Source organism: Micromys minutus (assembly GCF_963924665.1).
Source record: "Micromys minutus genome assembly, chromosome: 19".
Classification (NCBI taxonomy): domain Eukaryota; kingdom Metazoa; phylum Chordata; class Mammalia; order Rodentia; family Muridae; genus Micromys; species Micromys minutus.
Window position 1 is genome coordinate 34,033,222 of NC_137954.1, and position 18,218 is coordinate 34,051,439.

Below are 18,218 nucleotides of genomic sequence, written 5' to 3' on the forward strand. Positions count from 1 at the left end.
AGACAGGAAGGCAGATTTTTGTGTTCTAGGTCAATCTACAAAGGAAGATCCAGGACAGCCAAGCTTAGGCAGTGAAGGAGTTGAAAAATAGAAAGCTAGTGATAATGTACTAGAACAGGGGACCATGTTCCAGCCCCAGCAAGCAGCAGAACTTGGCAGCTTTGGTCACATGGCTCTGGTTTTAGAGTCCAGAATAGAAGGAACTACTGGGACAATTGATGCTGGTTAGCTGGAGATCAGAAATTAGTGGTGGTTAAGATGAGACCAGTAGGGGCTGGAGATATGACTCAGTGGTTACAAGCATAGACTGCCCTTCTAGAGGTCCTGAGTTCAAATCCCAGCAACCACATGGTGGCTCACGACCATCTGTAATGAGATCTAATGCCCTCTCCTGGCATGTCTGAAGACAGTTACAGTGTACTCATATATAATAAATAAATAAATCTTGAGAGAGAGAGAGAGAGAGCAGTATTACTGAGGTGAAATCTTCTGGGAAGTATTTTTGAGAGCACAAAGAAGCAGTGTTCTAGAACTAGCCAAGGTTGTACCTCATGCTGCAGCTGTACTTAGTAATGTGTAAGAGTCACCCAGGTGGTACTGGTTTTGAAGGCATGAAGTTGTCATGAACAGCTGAGGCTTGGCACTGTGAGAGGCCATGGAAGGCCATTGGTAAAGGTGCAGCCTCAGCTGTAGTTAGGACTGAAGTCATGCAAAGGACCTGAGGCTTGGCACCACAAAGAAAGCCAATGAGAGGCTACTGGTGAAGCCTCCTTGCAGCAGAAGAACCCAGTGTATTGGAGATGCCAGTACCATGACTTGGCATTCTATTTTTATTACTTTGGAAAGGAGTGCTTTTCAGTTAATGAAATATGGGTTTGAATCCCGTGAGACAAGTCTCAGTTTGTTCAGGAACAGACTTTAGGTTCATTAATAAGATCAGATCAAGTTGAACATAGTGGTGCATTCTTGTAGCCCCAGCATTTTGGAGTCTAAGACCGGAGGATTTCTCTCAGTTTGAGGCCAGCTAAAATTACATTCAGGGTTCTGAGCTAGCCTGGGATACTTATGGAGACTGTGTTTCAAAAGAATAAATTTAGCCAGGCATAATGGTACACACATTTAATTCTAGCCCTGGGGGATTCGGGGTGGGGACCAAGACAGCCAGTTCTTTGTGAATTTGAGGCCAACTAGTCTACATAGTGAGTTTCAGGCCTGTCATAGACAAATATCAGAAATGAACAAACAAAACCCACCTGAGGTTCACCGTGCACACCTGTGAGACCAGCATTGGGGGTGAGGGCAAGAAAATGAGTTGAACAAGGAATCAAGCTCACCCACAGCTACATAGCCAGTTGGAGGCCATCTTGGGCTGTATGAGACCTGGTGTCAAAAAACGAAAAACAAAGAAACCTTTAAAAATCCAGGTGCAGTGGGATACTTTTAAATCCCAACAAGGCAGGAGGAGGGGGAGGAGGAGGAGAGCAGGAGGGTGGATCTCTGAATTCAAGGCCGACCTGATTTATAAAGGGAGTTCAGGAAGAAGCCAGGTGAGATGGCATACACTTTTAGTTCCAGCATTGGGAAGGTTGTCTGTGAGTTTGAGGCCAGCCTGGTCTACATAGCAAGTTCTAGGCCAGCTAGGGCTACACAGTGTGGCTTTGTCTTGGGGGAGAAGAAGAAATAATAAAAATCAGTACTTGAGGAGAAGTACCTGCCTACAACCCCAGCATCTGGGAGATGGAACGAGAACCAGATGTTCAAAGTCATCCTCGCCTACAATTCTGAGGCTGAGCCAGGCTATGGTGGTTTAATAAAAGCTCTCTGGAGGCAGGGAAGGTAGATCTCTGTGAGCTCGAGGTCAGCCTGGGCAACAAAGTGAGTCCAGGACAGCCAGAGCTGTTACACAGAGAAACTTAGTCTCAAATCAAAACAAACAAAAAACCACCAGAAAAACAGACTAAAACCAAAACCCTAAAAAACAAAAGCAAAGGAACAGTTTTAAGGCCAGTCAGAGCTACATGAGACCCTTATTTTAAATAAGTAAAATTTATATCCTTACATTATTTTATTTTAGGTATTTTAAAGCCTTAAGGCATCACAGAGTTGAGATTTATTCCTTCCCATGAGGCATGGTTGGCTTCACACTCTACAAAGCTGAAGATGACTTTGGATTTCTGATCCTCCTGCCTTTATTCCTTTTTTTTTTTTTTTTTTTTTTTAATGTGTGTGAGGGCTCTGTATGCATGAGTGCCTGAAAGCCAGAAGAAGGCATCAGATCTTATTATAGATGGTTGTGAGCCACCATGTGGTTGCTGGGAACTGAACTCAGGACCTCTGGAAGAGCAGCCAGTGCTCTTAACCGCTGAGCCATCTCTCCAACTCTCTGCCTTTACTTCTTGAGGGCTACCATTATAGGATCAATTCCCAGCACCCTCTTGGCAATTCTGTAACTCCAATTCCCAAGGACTCCAACTCCTTCTGGCCCCTGTAGGCTCTGAGCATGCCAGTGATGCACAGGCTCACATGCAGGCAAATCACTCATATACATACAATTAAAAGTAACAAAAACAAAACAAAGTAAAAAAAAAAAAAAACAAACTGGGGCTGGAGAGATGGCTCAATGGTTAGAGCACTGCCTGCTCTTCCAGAGGTCCTGAGTTCAAATCCCAGCAACCATATGGTGGCTCACAACCATCTGTAATGAGATCTGACGCCCTCTTCTAGTGTGTCTGAAGACAGCTACAGTGTACTTATATATAACAAATAAACAGATCTTTAAAGAAAACTGTAAAAGATAGAGTAACAGATAGTCTGTACCATTTTAAGCATCTTAGTACAATATGAAGAGCATCATCAACTTACAGAGCCTTCCCTTCAGCATCACTCAAACGACTAGGGCATAAATCTACAGAGATGAAGGGAGTTAAAAGTAACCAATAGAACATGTTTTTCAAGCCAGAAAGTTCATAGTGGAATTTGATCTAGAAACCATGACAAAAGTAAAGCTCAGCCTAGAGATGGGGAGGCCAAAGGGCAGAACAGGACAGTGAAAGCAGACAGGGCCCCCGAGGAGGTGGGGAGATGCAGGGATTGACTGTGATTGGCAGCACTGTGTAGTCCTGTGTTCTCCCCATGCATGTCTGTGCACCCCAGGCACGTAGGGTCCAAGGAGACCAGAAGAGGGTGCCGGACCACCCTAGGACTGGAGTTACAGATGGTTGTTAGCTGCGGAGTGGATGGTAGGGAATCCAATCTGGGTTTTATGGGAGAGTAACCACTTCTCTTAATCACTGACCCATCTCTCCAGCCCAGTGACCTGGAAGATCGTACCACTTCTTCTAGCACTATAATTTTTTTTTAAACACTAATATCCAAGGGAAATGTTCACTGATGCCCAGACATTTACATCACAGTGTGAAGTTATTGTTGATATTGAGAGCATAGACCAGTGGGCATACCACAGGCACCTTTCAAACCCCAAAGTTTAAGGTAGGCATGGTAGTCCATGCCTGCCAGCACCTGATAGACAGAGAAAGGAGCATGAGCACTCAGGGCTACATCGTGGGTTCAAAGCTAGCCTGGGCTACATGCGACCCTGTCTCAACAAAACACCCACAACCTAACATGGCTGCGAACATTTAAGTCCTTTTCAAAATTCTATCAACACCTGTTTAATTACAGATCATCTTTAGATGGTGGAAGATTTCTCTGAGAAGTGAGTATCGGTCTGCAAAACCTGGAGAGACGAAGGAAACTCACGAAGATTTTCTAGAAAACTCTCATCTCCAAGGTGAGGGGAGCACACCCAGCGCACGTGGCGGGATGTATTGCACACTGCGTACTTTCCCAATCATGTTCTTAGAAATAATGGAACGCTGAATTTAAGCTTTATGTCTGAGTCCGAGGACCAGGGAAGTGGCTTAGTGATTAAGAATGCGTGCACTCTTGCAGAATTCCATTCCCAGGACCCGTGGGAGAAGGGGCTTACAACTGCCTGTAACTCCAGCTCCATGGAATCCAGTGACCTCTCCTGGCCTCCGTGGGCAATTGCATACACCCTCACACACAATTAAAACTAAGATCCAACCTTTAAAAGTACAACTTCTCTGAGAAAGAGTGTCTTGCACTCTGGTGCTGTGTCATCTTTCTGAGGAGGCGTGGACAAATGTCTGTTTACCCCAGATAGGATAACAATCACAGTCCTAAGATGTGACTCCACCCAAGTACTGTGAGTGTCTTGGGGTTAGTCAGAGGCGTATGGATGACTCAAAGTTAGCTGTGTCACTGAAAAGTCCTCGAGTGTCTGATGAGTCACAAAGCCTGTGTCCCCTTACAACTTGCAGGAAGCTCCAGAGCCTCTGTTGTTCATCTCCACCCTCTTTTGGAACCCTGCAGAAAGACTTCTCCCCTAGAGGATGGGGAAGAGAGAGACAAAGAAAGGGAGAGGGAGCAACAGCTACACAAAATATGTCTTTGTCTTGGGTGTCATTTAGCGAGCTGGAGCCTCGGTACTGCTACTAGCTAGCTCTGTGGCCACAGTGATGGCTCAGCCCCTTTGTTAGTCACTTTCCTTGTGCTGGGCTGGGGATAATCACAGTTACATTATTCGGTCATCCTGAGCCTTCCACGGCTTCCTTGCATTATATATAATCAGCTCTTAATTACTATTTGCTGTATTGTTAAGAGATGATGTTTGACATATTTTTCTGTCTCCACTTGGTCTTCTCACTAAGGTTCCCTACAAGATTTCCTCAGGCAGAGATCTTGGCAGAGGATTTGAGCAAATCACTCTTGCTGCTTGAACCTTTCAGCAGTACTTATCGAGGAGGTGGTCCTGTCCTTTGACCTTGTTCCTCTCCCTTACAGGCTCCTTAGTCTTCAAGATGACGGGACTGGGAAGTCAAACCTGTCTGCCTTTCTCCCGTCTGTTTGTAATTATGCCCTGGGGTTCTGACTCAATCTCTGGCTTTTCTTCTTCTTCTTCCTCTGTGGTTGTTATTGTTTGTTGAGACAGGGTTTCTCTGTGTAACTCTGGCTATCTTAGAACTTGACCAGACTGGCCTTGAACACAGAGATCTGCCTATTTCTGTCCCCCATCCCTACCTCTCAGTGCTGAGACTAAAAGTTGCTCCACCACCAGCTGACTCAATCTCTAGCTTTCAGTGCCATTCATTCGCAGGGCTGGAGGGATGGCTTAGTGCTGAGGAGCACATACCACCCTTCCAGAGGGCTCAAGTTCAGTTCCCAACACTCATGTCAAATAGCTTTCAATTTCCTGTCAACTCCAATTACCAGAGATCCATTTTCTTCTTCTGGCACACATGTGACATGCGCGCGCACGCACGCACGCGCGCGCACACACACACACAGAGGAAAATAAGAAGTAAACACTTTAAAAACTTATCTTCATATGAGGCTAAGTCTTAAGTAAATATGTCTCATTTTGGCTTCTTTAAATACCACACTCGGGCAGTTACATAACTGTGCCCAGGATCAGTCTACAGGAGGATCTGCTCACCAGTGTTTCCACAGAGCTTCCAGTGAGGATTCAGTGGGTAAAGGGCCTGTTGCCAAGCTTGCTGACTTGAATTCCATCCTTGGCACCACGTGGTGGAAAGAGAGAACTGACTGCTGCAGGTCATCCTGTGACCCACACACACCTTCCATGGGGTGGGGTGGTGGGTAGGAGGGGCATGACCTCAAGCCACAAATCCTGAAGTTACTTTTTATCTCTCTTTCTGTGATTTATTGAGTCCAGCCCATCCCTGAGTCTACAGTCTGCCCAGTGGTAGGAGGTTCCGAGGGAACCTGGAAGGGGATCCTCGGTGATTCACGCTGCTCCTGCCTGGAAGGGGATCCTCGGTGATTCACGCTGCTCCTGCCTGCAGGCCGATCCACATGACCAGTCAGATTCAGGGATAGTGTCACTTTCAAGACGTAGTTAGATGTGACACTACCATTTCTCTCCTGGTGTTCCCTTCTTCCTGTCCCTTTCATCCTGCCCACTTATTCTAGAGTAGTCAGTGCTATGGCTTCAGGATACTTCGAGACAGGCCCATCAGTGACAACGTAAGGGCTCCCCAAACAGCCACGTCCAGGAGCTGCTTGTTTGTTTTTTGAGACAGGGTTTCTCTGTGTAGCCCTGGCTGTCCTGGAAGACAGGACCTGTAGACCAGGCTGGCCTCCAACTCAGAGATCTGCCTGCCTCTGCCTCTCAAGCTCTGAGACTAAAGGTGTGTGCCACCACTACCTGGACAGGAGCCGTCTTAAAGGCAGATCTTCCAGCTCTTTCCAGATTTTCCATCTTTTCTTAGATGACACAGTGACACAGTCCCAACCTCAACCTCAGGAGACCCTGTTTCAAAAATAAACAAACACAAAAAGGGACATTTTCCTGGGATGTCCCCACTGGCTTGCCTATTATTCAGTCTCTGCTGACACTGCCTTATTAGCTCCCTCCAACCACTAGACAGAAAATCACAGCCTTTCTCTGGAATACTGCCTCTGGCACACTCGTCAAAGGGGACACTGTACATCCAGTTGTTTGTGTCTTGTCTGTTTTACTGTGGTAGGAACTTTGCTGATGACTCTTCGATACTGCTTAGAACAATGGCTGGTCCACAGCTCAGAAAATACATTTTTATGACTTATTTAGGAGAATTCTTTCTTTATTATTTTCCCTTTTTCTTTTTCTTTTCTTTTCTCTCTCTCTCTCTGTGTGTGTATGTGTGTGTGTATGTGTGTGTGTGTATGTGTGTCAGGGTCTCAGTATGTAGCCTTGGCTGTCCTGAATCTGTCTATGTAGACCAGGCTGGTTTTGAACTCCTAGAGAACTACCTGCCTCTGGCTCCTAAATGCTTGGATTAAAGGTGCTTAAGAACGTGCCTGGCCTTATTTATTTTTAGACACCATTGCTTTATTATTCAAATTATTTCATTTTTAATTATATGTGTGTGTATGTTTGTGGGTTTGTATATGTGTGAGTACCAGTTCCACCAAAGTCCAAAATGGGTCTTTAGATCCCCTGTGCTAACAATTATAGATAGTTGACTGAGCTGCTATGAAACCTTTGGGAATCTGTTAAGAGGCCACTAGTCTGCGACAACCTACGAGGAGTGTTCTCAGAGGGTTTTGAGGTGTGGAGCAGAGTTTCCTTGCCTTTCTACCACCTGCTTTCCTGCCGTCCACCTGTCTGATAATCCCCCTCAGTGTGTTTGAAAAAGAGCCTTGATATGTAGCTTCCTTTGTCCTGTTACTCTAAAACCTCAATCAAAATGTCAAGTTAAAACACAGGAATTTGAGGGGTTGCAGAGAAGGCTCAGGGGTTAAGTGTACTGACTATTCTTCCAGAGGATCCAGATTCAATTCCCAGCACCCACAAGTCAGTCCACAACCATATTTAACTCTAGTTTCAGGGGACCCATTGTTCTCTTCTGGTTTTCACGGGCCCTGCATATACTTGGTACAGACTTATATGTAGGCACATAAAATACAATGAAATACAATAAAATAAAACAAATAAAAGAATGTGGAGTGACCTGACCCTATCTCCCTTTGGAGTGTTCACTAGTATTTGGCTCCAGAATAAATCCTGATCTCCTTCGAGGTTGGCTTCATGGTTTTACATTAACAGGCGTTACTGAGGGGACCTTGATGACTCTGTCCCTGAATCCTGAGAAGAACTGAGCAGGCGTGCGTTACGGGGAATCTGGGTTCCCGGGCAGCGTTACGGGGAATCTGGGTTCCCGGGCAGTGTAGTTCTGTTGGTAAAAGAATTTCAAAAGTCGGACTCTGAAGGAAACTCAAGGACAACTAGAGGTTAAGAGAAAAATCACAGGGCAGGTGAGCCAGGTGAAGGGAAATGCAGTGAATAGGGTTTAAGTTAGGATCCAAGAATGCGTATAACTGGGGCTAAGGAGATGGCTCCCTTCTGGAGAACCTGGGTTTGATTTCCAGTACCATTCATAACCAATTAACTCCTGTTACAGGGGACATGGCGCCCTCTTCTGGCAGTAGGCAGAGACATACATAAATAAACATTTGTGTGTGTGTGTGTGAGAGAGAGAGAGAGAGAGAGAGAGAGAGAGAGAGAGAGAGAGAGGGAGAGGGAGAGGGAGAGGGAGAGGGAGAGAGGGAGAGGGAGGGAGGGAGGGAGGGAGGGAGGGAGGGAGGGAGAGAGGGAGAGAGGGAGAGGGAGAGAGGGAGAGAGGGAGAGGGAGAGAGGGAGAGAGGGAGAGAGAGAGAGAGAGAGAGAGAGAGAGAGAGAGAGAGAGAGAGAGAGAGAGAGAGAGAGAGAACAAGAGAGCGAGCTCGGTGGTACATGTCTTTAATTTCAGCATTCAGGATACAGAGGCAGGCGGATCTTCGAAGGGGGGGAGGGGGAGGAGGAAGGCGGTGGGGGAGCAGGCAGTGGAGGTTTGTGAATAACTGTAAAACTGAAGGTGGGAAAGAGAGTGTCAAAGAAGAGACAAAAAGGAGAAAAGTATGCCTCTGAGTTAGAACTCAGAAACATGGGGACCCTTAGCAGTGACTTGTAAGTAAGCAACCGCTTTGAAGGGGAGGCCCCTGGGTATATATTGTCTCACTAAGGGACAGCATTCCTCCCATCTCCTTAGTATGTTTTTAGATTCGAGGGCTGGCATCTTCTGGACTGGTGATTGACAGGCTAAGTTGGATTAAATCTTAAGAGGGGACAATAGTTGGTAAAGTTCTAATCACTGGGTGGATCAGAACTCAGAGTCTATTCTTTTGACTAAGAGGAAATGACCTTCCTTTAATGGAACTCAGCCTGATGACTGAGATATTTTACAGTAAATGTTCAAAGACAATCAAGAGGGAGGGGTCCAACTGGCCTCTGGCCCCCAACCCTGCTGATGCTTGTTCAGATACCTAACTTTGGGCGTGTGGAGTCTAGTTGCTGTGGCTACCAGAGTCCAGGCTTTGCCCCTAAAATCTCCAGTTACACAAAAGGAAAAATTTAACGCTATTGCCCATGGTCCACGTCTGAACAGGTATTTCCAGGCTTTAGGCTTAAAAATAAATATTTGTGTTTGTGTGTTCGAAGTTGTGTGCATTCATGCCAGGATACATATGTGGAGGTCAAAGGACCTGCAGGACTTGGCTCTCACCTTCTGTCATGTGTGGGTACTGAGGATAGAGATCAGGTTGTCACTGCTGGTGTTAAGCACCTTTATCCACAGAGCCGTCTGTGCACCGTCACATCCCCTTATTCAAATGGCTGAGATAAGGGTTCACACAGCCATGAGAAGGGAACTTGATGTAAAGGCTACGTAAGTGGCTGGGAGGGGGGCATGTGCTTCTGCTCTGCCAGCCAGAACCCATGTTGGGTGGCTTCCAACTACCTTTAACTTCAGCTCCAGGATCCTATACCTTTTATTTACTATATATGAGTACACTGTGGCTGTCTTCAGATACACCAGAAGGAGGCATCAGATCACATTACATTACATGTTGTGAGCCACCATGTGGTTGGTGGGAGTTGAACTCAGGACCTTTGGAAGAGCAGTCAGTGCTCTTAACACCTGAGCCATCTCTCCAACCCGGCCAGAGCCACTCTTAATTCTCGTTTTAGGGGATCTGCCACCCTCTTCTGGACTGTGTGGACACCATACAGGCATGTGGCACACATGTATATATGCATGTAAATACTCCTACACATATAATAAAACCTTAAACAAATCAGAAACCCACTGTCAAGATGGATACCGAAGGTAGTCAAGAGCCTGGAGGAGGAGGAAGAGGAAGAAGATGATTTTAGTTTATCAAGCAGGGTTTCTCTGTGTAGCCTAGATGTTCCTGGAACTCATTCTGTAGACCAGCCTGGCCTTGAACTCACGGAGGCATCCTACCTCTGCCCTTTAGGGCTGAGATTAAAGGTGTACCGCTGAGCCTGGCAAGGGCTCTGAATATTTTAGGTCTCCTCTTATAGGGTCAAAGGAAGGAAGAGTTTGGTCCATAACAGGTGGTTTTCTGTTTTGACAGATTAGGTCATGTGTTTACTTCTCTACTGAGAAAGTCTTTCCCACGATGCCTCTCATTTGAATGATGTACATTTTATAATTTTAATTTTGTATAGGCATAAGGTAGTTAATTCTCCCTAAAAGTTTAACCCAAGGACACAGTTTAACCTTATGGGTCAGGTATCCAAAACCAGTGCAGGCTGGACTGGCTCTCCTGTCTTGAGAGCAGCATATATTTGGGCATAGTGTGGATCACAGACTGTTCAAGTTTAATATTTGTCATAGGGGATGACTACTGCGTTATTCAGAGGGAGCACATGTAGGCAGATCCGGCATGCTAGGTACATTGGAGAGGGCTGGGTGTGCAATGCAAGAATAGAGTGAGTTATTAGAGTAGAGTAGGTACTGTGGTGGTGCACTTGGAAGGCCAAGGCAGCAGATGTCTGTGAGTTTGAGGTCAGCCTGGTCTACTTAGTGAGTTCGAGGACAGACAGACCCTGTCACAAAAAACCCAATCCAACCCAACCCAAAGAAAAATGCATTTCCACTCCTTGATTATTCAAGGACCTAAGGAGTGAAGAGGGATCTTGTTTTTTATTCATTTTTTAATCATACTTTGTGTGTGAAGGGGTATGCTTGCATACATGTGTATTGTGTGTGTGCTGTATATGTGTGCTTGTACACCTCTGTGTGTGTGTGTGCATGTGCTTCCATGCATGTGTATTGTGTGTGTATTGTATATGTGTGCTTGTATCTCCCTCTCTCTCTCTCTCTCTCTCTCTGTGTGTGTGTGTGTGTGTGTGTGCAGCACACATATCACAGTCACAGCACAAGTCTGGAGGTCATAGGACAGTCTGTGGGAGCTAGCTTTCTCTTTTGTTCATGTGGGTGCCAGGGACTGAATTCAGCAGTGGCCCTATCTGCTATGCTATCTTGCAAATGTTAGGCCCCAAGCTAATCTCCAGCCACTCCCTGTAATCCAAATGAGCTGTGTCCCATCTTTCACACAGAGCCCCCATCTCTTGCTGTCTCCATTGCCCCTGCTTCCCTCGCTCTGGCCACGCCCCATCTGCTCTTCTCTCAGTTCTGGACTCCTCCAGATGCCTCTCTCTTAACCACAATAAAAACCTTAACCCCAGTGGAGCGGTCAGGTAGACAGTTTCTTTACTGCAACCCCTCAAATACAGCTGGCTGATCTTTTTTGGCCTCCACATCAACTCTGTTTATGTCAAGCATTCCATTAGTCTATTGTTTGGGAGTGACTATCTCCTTTGTAAGTAAAATGTCTAAAATCACAAGGCAGCTCTGGGCACGGTGGCTGGTGCCTTTAATCCCGTTACTGGGGGGGCATAAGCAGTGATCTACAAAGGTAGTTTCAGCCCAGCCAAGACGACATAAAGAGATCCGCCTCAAACTCAAACCCCATTTTAAAAAGGAAAAATAAAATGAATATACAGAGCAAAGCGCCATTTTTCACGGAATATTCCTCCCTCGCTGCTTTTATCTTCACCTCATAATTTGCTAAACTATTGTAAAGATGGGGCTGAAAGAAGGTGGAGAGGAAGGAATTTTAATAAGAAAAAGTCAAAGAATAGGAGTCGGGCTGAATTCAGGGCGCCGTGTGTCACATGGTTTGGGGGCGGGAGGGGAGAGCACAAAGACCTCTGCTGCCCATCACAGAGACAAACCCAGGAACTGAATCCTGAAAGTATCTTATTCATAAAGCCCTCAGGCTAGAGAGCCGGGGTAGAGTCGGCCTCCCCAATCCTTTCCTCATTAGCATTTTTATAGAGAAGAGCTAAGAAATCAATTCAAGGTCCTGGCTTATCCTTCTGGCCAGGTGGCTTTTGTCTCTGAGGTCCCCCTCCCCCTTATCTTTCTGCCACTCTTGAGTGGCTGGGGTGTTAGCAGACTGCAAAGCGAGAGGCTTGCATTTCCCCTTTAGTCAATTGTTTAAAAGAATTATTTATTTCTTGTTTGTTTGTTTGTTTTTGAAACAGGGTCTCTTATTTAGCCTTGGCTGATTCTGGAACTTGTTATAAAGACCAAGCTGGCCTCAAATGCATAAAGATCCACCCGCCTCTGCCTCCCATTAGGGTTAAAGGCGTGTGCCACCGAAAGCAGGTAAAGATTTATTTTTGTTGTTTTTTTAATGGGTATGCCCATGTGTCTGTCTATATGAGCAAAGGTTACATGTGCAGGTGACAGAGGAGGCCAGAAGAGGGCACTGGATCCCTTGGAGCTGGAGCGAAAGGCTGATATGAGCTGACTAATAGTGGTACTGGGAACTGAACTCAGATCCTCTGGAAGAGCAGCAAATTCTTTTAACCTTCATTCCTTCTCTAAAGATTTGTTTGTTTATTTTTATTTGATGTGCATTGGTGTTGTGCCTGCAGTTTGTCCATGCGAGAGCATCAGAACCCCTGGAACTGGTGTTACAGACAGTTGTGAGCTGCTATGTGGGTGCTGGGAATTGAACCTGCGTCCCCTGGAAGAGCAGCCAGTGCTCTTAACCCGTGACCCATATCTCCTGCCCTAGTGTAAACAGTTTATATATATTGTGTGTGTGTGTGGGGGGGGAGTTTGCAGACTTTTAAGGCCACCGGATCTTGTATCACTTCACCCCTTCCCCGGCTTTGCTGTCAAGAATTCTCAGAAAGAAGTCATGTCTAAAAGAACTGAGTGATCAGAACTACAGTGGGGTGAGAGGTTGAAATGCTGCAGATCCAGGCCAATTACCTTCTTTTGGATTAACTTTTGCCCTATCGATAGCTGTTTCTAGAGCCTGTGACTAACAGATAAAACTCTTTTTGAAGCTGTCCATTAGCAGACCTAGCTTCCACAAGCCCAAAAGCTAACTAGAAACGCCATCATCTGAGGCCTCTAGAAAAGCTTCCCACATTTTGCTGTAACCCCTCTGATGTACCTATCACTGTGTTTTAAACTTGCTGTTGTAACAAGGCCACAGACTTGGCAGGCCCCCAGACCTTAGCATGACTGACTCCATGAAGGAAGTACCAGTCGGGCTGTGAGACTCAGGAGACAGCACCACCTGCCAAAAACAGGCCCAGTTCATCAAAGTCTATGGGTTTGGTAGTCTTGAAATGTACTAACCTTGCTTTTTGGCTTCTGTAGTTTTGCTTCTGGCTAAGAGTTCTTGTTGACTGAAGTATGTCTACATAGAACATGTTTTTTTGGGGGGTGGGGGGACCTAAAAGCTGACTCTGAGAAAGGTTTGGGGTTACACTGGAATCCTGAACACCCAGTGTAGTTGCGGGACGGCTAATAAACACGTTGTATTGCCTTAAACCCATGTTGGAGAGGTCTTCTTTCTTCTTTGGTGAATATCCCACCAACACCTTGATTGGCGTTCTTTGTTCTGTAAATCTATAACATTTTAAGAAACCATTTCCAAATTGGAACATGAAATTTGGGTTAACCTAAATCTGTTCCTAGACCATGGGCACCCGATACAATATGGCTCCCGATACGAACTATCTTTTATTCCCTTTAAGGCAAGAGCTGTGTTGTTTGTGTTGACACAGTGGAGTATGGAAAGATTAACTCAGAGCTAAAAGATCACTAGCAAGGTAGGTATCCATGCAGATTCCTTCTTAGAGAACCTAAGGAAGCGAGGCCCATAGGAAGCTGTGTAAGGGAGGGGCCAGGAGGAAGCAGGGGTGAGGCAGAGAGGAGGCAGGGGAGGGGCCAAGAGGAGGCAGGGGAGGGGCCAAGAGGAGGCAGGGGGGGGGCGCGAGAGGAAGCAGGGGTGAGGCAGAGAGGAGGGTGCTTAAATCACTTGTCCAGACAAATCAGAGCCTGGTGCTGATGAGATCCAAAGGATGAGAAAAAAAGGCCTTGTTAGATGAGTAGCCCTCAAAGCATCTAATGGCAGGCAAGGACGGTATTTGTATGACAGGGAAAATCTTTGAAAAACTCTGTGTCATTGTATTTTTCCGTTCTCCTTTATTAGCCCAGGGTTATGAGCCACAGCCAGACGAGCCAGGCCTCTGGCTCTAACCACCTCTTTTATTTTTTCTCTCTTTTCCTTTCTTCCTTTTGCAAATTTTCCTTCAGTGCTAAGTAGTGAACCCACTGACTTCAGACACTGAACATTCTAGACAAGTGCTCTCCCAGTGAACTGTGTTCTTTCCTTAACCACTCTGTCGTCCAGATTTGGTGAAACCATTTCTCCCAATTTTGGGCAAGATTGGCACCATGGTCAGGAACTAAGCCTCCCCCAGCAGTGACCTGCCTGTTCCTGAAGATGAAGCCCATTCTATCATCAAAACAGTGTGTACCCCTTCTTGCCACAGGAAGAACCAACATTGATGCTTTTTATGCAGCCAGAACCACCCCCTTATCAGGGCAGTTTGTCCCCTACCCCCATGCCTACATATTCACATCTTCAATGTGTACATTACTACAGTACCCCACAGTGTACCTAGTATGGCCTGGTGGTTCCCATAGAGACCAGGTAGGTGGCAATCAGTAAGGACAACCTGTTTACTTGACACATCTCTCTCTCTTTTTTTAAACCACAGACTTCACAGCTTAAAAACAATCGCTGCCCTTCAAACAAGACTGACCTTAGAGGAAGATGGGACTATTTTCTTCAGTCTTTGCCCACACCCACTCTAGGGAGGTATGCAGAGGAAAGATGCTCATGAGTCTTACCCTAGGCTCACCAGGAAGCCAGCTGCCTCCACTGGGAAGGTCCAGCAGGGACCCCCATAGCATCCAAACATGGCCATCTGCTATGAAGCCCCACCCTACTCCTGGGCCTTTAATGGTGGGGAATCTGTCTGAGGTTGAGTATTACTGGAATTTGCACTGGGGGAGCTTAGAGAAGGCTGTTCCACAGGGATGCTCGCATTTAGCTTGGACCAGCAGTATGATGATGGCACAGCTGCAAAAGGTTGCTTGTTGGATGTTTGAGCCACTGCCATTGTCTCGCACCTCTGGGGACTGCTGTATGTGTCCCTTTTATAGGGAGGTGGCTGGGTGAAGGAACATTTACTATAGGACGCTCAAAAAGATTTGCTTTCATTAAGAGACACAAATATTCCTCAGTGACTCTCAATGGGACTCTAGATTAGCCTGGGGCATGGGAGAATGCTCTCCCTCCATCAGAGCTACTCTCAAGTATGGGTTATCAATAATCCCCAGCCAGTGGTCTGGGGAAGCACCTGATGGTAAAGGCTTCCAGCATTTTTAGCGACACTGGCTTTCACAGGACAAATGTGGGATGTGAGATATAACAGGGATGTTGCTGGGGTAATGGGTAGTGAGTGGGGAATGGATGGGCCATTTTCATATTCCATGATGTAGGGATGCTTGTGTTACATGCAGCGGGAAGGACTCTTGTTGCAGTAAATATTAAAAATTATTTTAAAAGTTTATGTCTTTACCGGCCCAGAGGTCTTACTCCTCAGGCCTGATTCTGATATAGAGCCTCGCGCACCTCTGGCACCCTTTCGAGCTGCCACCAGCCCAACTTGTCCGCACAACTCCCCTCCTGGTGGTAGAAAACTGCCTGTTCTCCTCCTCTGTCCCAGGGTGTTTCTCTACCCTCAAAATCCCACAAACATAACTCTACACCCCGATAGCTTTTCATACTATATGTTCAACTTTCAATCCACAAACCCTCTACACAACAAGATTGCATCAAATAGACAAAGATACAAACTACCCTTCTATATGAGATACTAGACCCATAAAATCCTTAATGTTCATAATTATTTAACGCCAATTAATATCACCTGGGTCTAGCTGGTCCTTGGGGACCTCCATCTTGCCACGACCTCTCTTTATCCTCCGAAGACCTCAGACCTCTCAGCCCTCCCCACCTCCCTCGTCCCACCCAGTCACTGGCTTTCCTTTATTTGACTAATTAAAATGGGAAGGTTCAGTTGGAGTCATAAAACTAGGCAGCCCTTCTTGGAGAAGTGGAATCAACATTAAAATACAAACAGCTTCAGGACAATTTACAGACTCTTCATATATCCTGGCAATAATTTGCTCTGAGTTAATCTTCTTGAGTAACTTTCTTTCTTTTGAGATAGGGTTGTTTGTAGCCCAGGCTGGTCTCAAACATTAGCAGGGAAAAGCTTTGAGCTCTTGATCAATCTACTTCCATCTTGGCTTGGTTATTCTCAATTGCAGTGAAGGCAGCTTAGAGAAGAAGACATTTTACTAGGCACTTGATTGCAATTTTAAGAGTGAGTTCATGCCTCCAGCAGCAGGCAGGCATAACACCGGAGTGCAGTGCTGAGGCCTTACATTTCATCCATAAGCTGAAAGCAGAGACAGGGAGAGCTGGGCCTGGGCTTGGAAACCTCAAAGTTCCATTAACTGGTGATTAAACACTCAAATACATGATCCTGTGGAGATCATTTTCACTTAAACCACCAAACACCTTCCTGTCCCAGGTACTAGAATTACAGATCTGTGGCAACATGCTGGGGTCTTTTATTTTTTTTCTCTTTGAGATGGTCAAGCTGTGTGGCTGACACTGACTTGGAATTTCCTATGTAGCACCCAGGTTGGCCTAGAACTTACGTTCCTCTGGCTTCTGCCTCTTTTAGTTCTGGAGTTGCAGGTGTGAGCCACGTACACCCAGCCCTTTGTTCCTTTTAATGCTGAGTTCTCCATCTCGAGGTGTTCTTGTCATTTTCTCAACATACAGCCGATGTGGAAATGTGGGGACAAGCTTCACCAAGACCCATGCTTCGTCTCACCGTGTGAAGATGGACTTGGGGAAAAGATGGCTTTGAACGTTTATCACGGCTTGGCAAGGGCAGAAGAACTTGGTGACAGGGTCTCTACCTGTTGGTCTGACAGGCTTGCAATAAGGCTTGTTTTACTTGCCCAAGCTTCTCGTCTCTCAGCCTTTGACAGTGGCCATAGCCAGATTTGAATCCATTAACAGTGAATGGCAGCAGTGTCTTGTGTAGATTTCTCAAGGAGGAGGGTTTGGTCTGCTGACACTGGCTCTAGCTTCTACACAGTTGCAAGCCCTTATTATTTCTTGTCCTCAATGTTTTCAATCTTGTTGCTTAAACCACTTGGGTGAGTACGTATATATGTGAGTGTGTGTGTGTGTGTGTGTGTATGTATATGCCACAGCACATATGGTGATATCTGAGTTACCTGAGAGGATAACTCAGAGAAGTTAGTTCTCTGTTTCCACACTATATGGATTCTGATTATCAAACTCAGGTGGTCAGGTGTGATAACTGTCTCAGTTAGGGTTTTCATTGTTGTGAAGAGACACCATGACCAAGGCAACTCTTATAAAGGTGAACATTTAACTGGGCTTACAGTTTTGGAGGTTCAGTCCATTATCATCACAGCAGGAAGAGGCATGGCAGCTTGCAGGTAGACATGGTGTTGGAGAATGAGCTGAGAGTTCTGAATCTTGATTCAAAGGCAACCAGGAGAGACTCGTATTCCTGGACTGCTAAGAGGAAGCTCCCTTCCACAATGGAAGCTGAGCATAGGAGGAGATCTCCAAAAACTCACGCCCACAGTGACACACTTCCTCCAGCAAGGCCACACCTCCTAAGAGCACCATTTTCTGTAGACCAAGCACATTCAAACCACCACAGCAACCTAAACCATCAAGCCATTTCACAGATCCTTTCTTTTCCTTTTGTGTATCCCTTTCCCTTCTTTTTCTCACTGTGTATCCGTGCTTTGCCTGGAACACACTTGTGTAGACCAGGCTGGCTTTGAATTCATCGAGACTCACCCACCTCTGTCTCCTGAGTGCTGGGATTAAAAGTATCCAGCCAGGTTAGGGGAGACGTACCTTCCACCTTAGACCAGGGCCAAATTCATCTGTAACTTTGAGGAGAAGGCACCGTCGATGGCGGCCGCTGACATGACTTATTTGAAGCCTCGATTGGCTACATTTTGGCACTACACCAAGGGTGAATTGGTTCCCCCAACCCCTGGTATAAAATCCCTACAGCTATTCAGAGTATGAGAAAAATAATTCACAGTGCTAAAACTGGTAGCTTCAGACACCTTACAGTTAAGGAAACTGTGCTGAATGGTTTGGTGGTCACTGAGGTGTGAATGTGGTTTTATATCGGAGAGATCATAGGCAAACGTAGCATTGTTGGCTATGATGTTTGAAGACCAATCTTTAGCTTCTGATTTAAGTTCTTATTTGAATGTTCGTGGACCATGTGTAATGAGGCTACAATCTGAATAAAGTCCTAGCTGTGGGGG

At 45.9% G+C, this 18,218-nt stretch overlaps 1 protein-coding gene and 1 pseudogene across 2 annotated transcripts in view; both read left to right on the plus strand.

Moving 5' to 3' along the window:
• Positions 1–18,218, plus strand: part of FBXO36 (F-box protein 36) — a gene marked incomplete at both ends in the record, with an annotated part of 56,528 nt that overhangs the window by 30,985 nt on the left and 7,325 nt on the right. The window contains one exon of the mRNA XM_080933249.1: positions 3,682–3,790. Coding sequence (XP_080789375.1) covers positions 3,682–3,790 — 109 coding nt within the window. The remainder of the gene's footprint in view (positions 1–3,681; positions 3,791–18,218) is intronic.
• On the plus strand, positions 16,672–18,122 carry LOC308432992 (ATP synthase subunit g, mitochondrial-like; annotated as a pseudogene). Its single transcript has 2 exons — positions 16,672–16,773; positions 17,806–18,122. The product of its transcript is annotated as an ATP synthase subunit g, mitochondrial-like (transcript).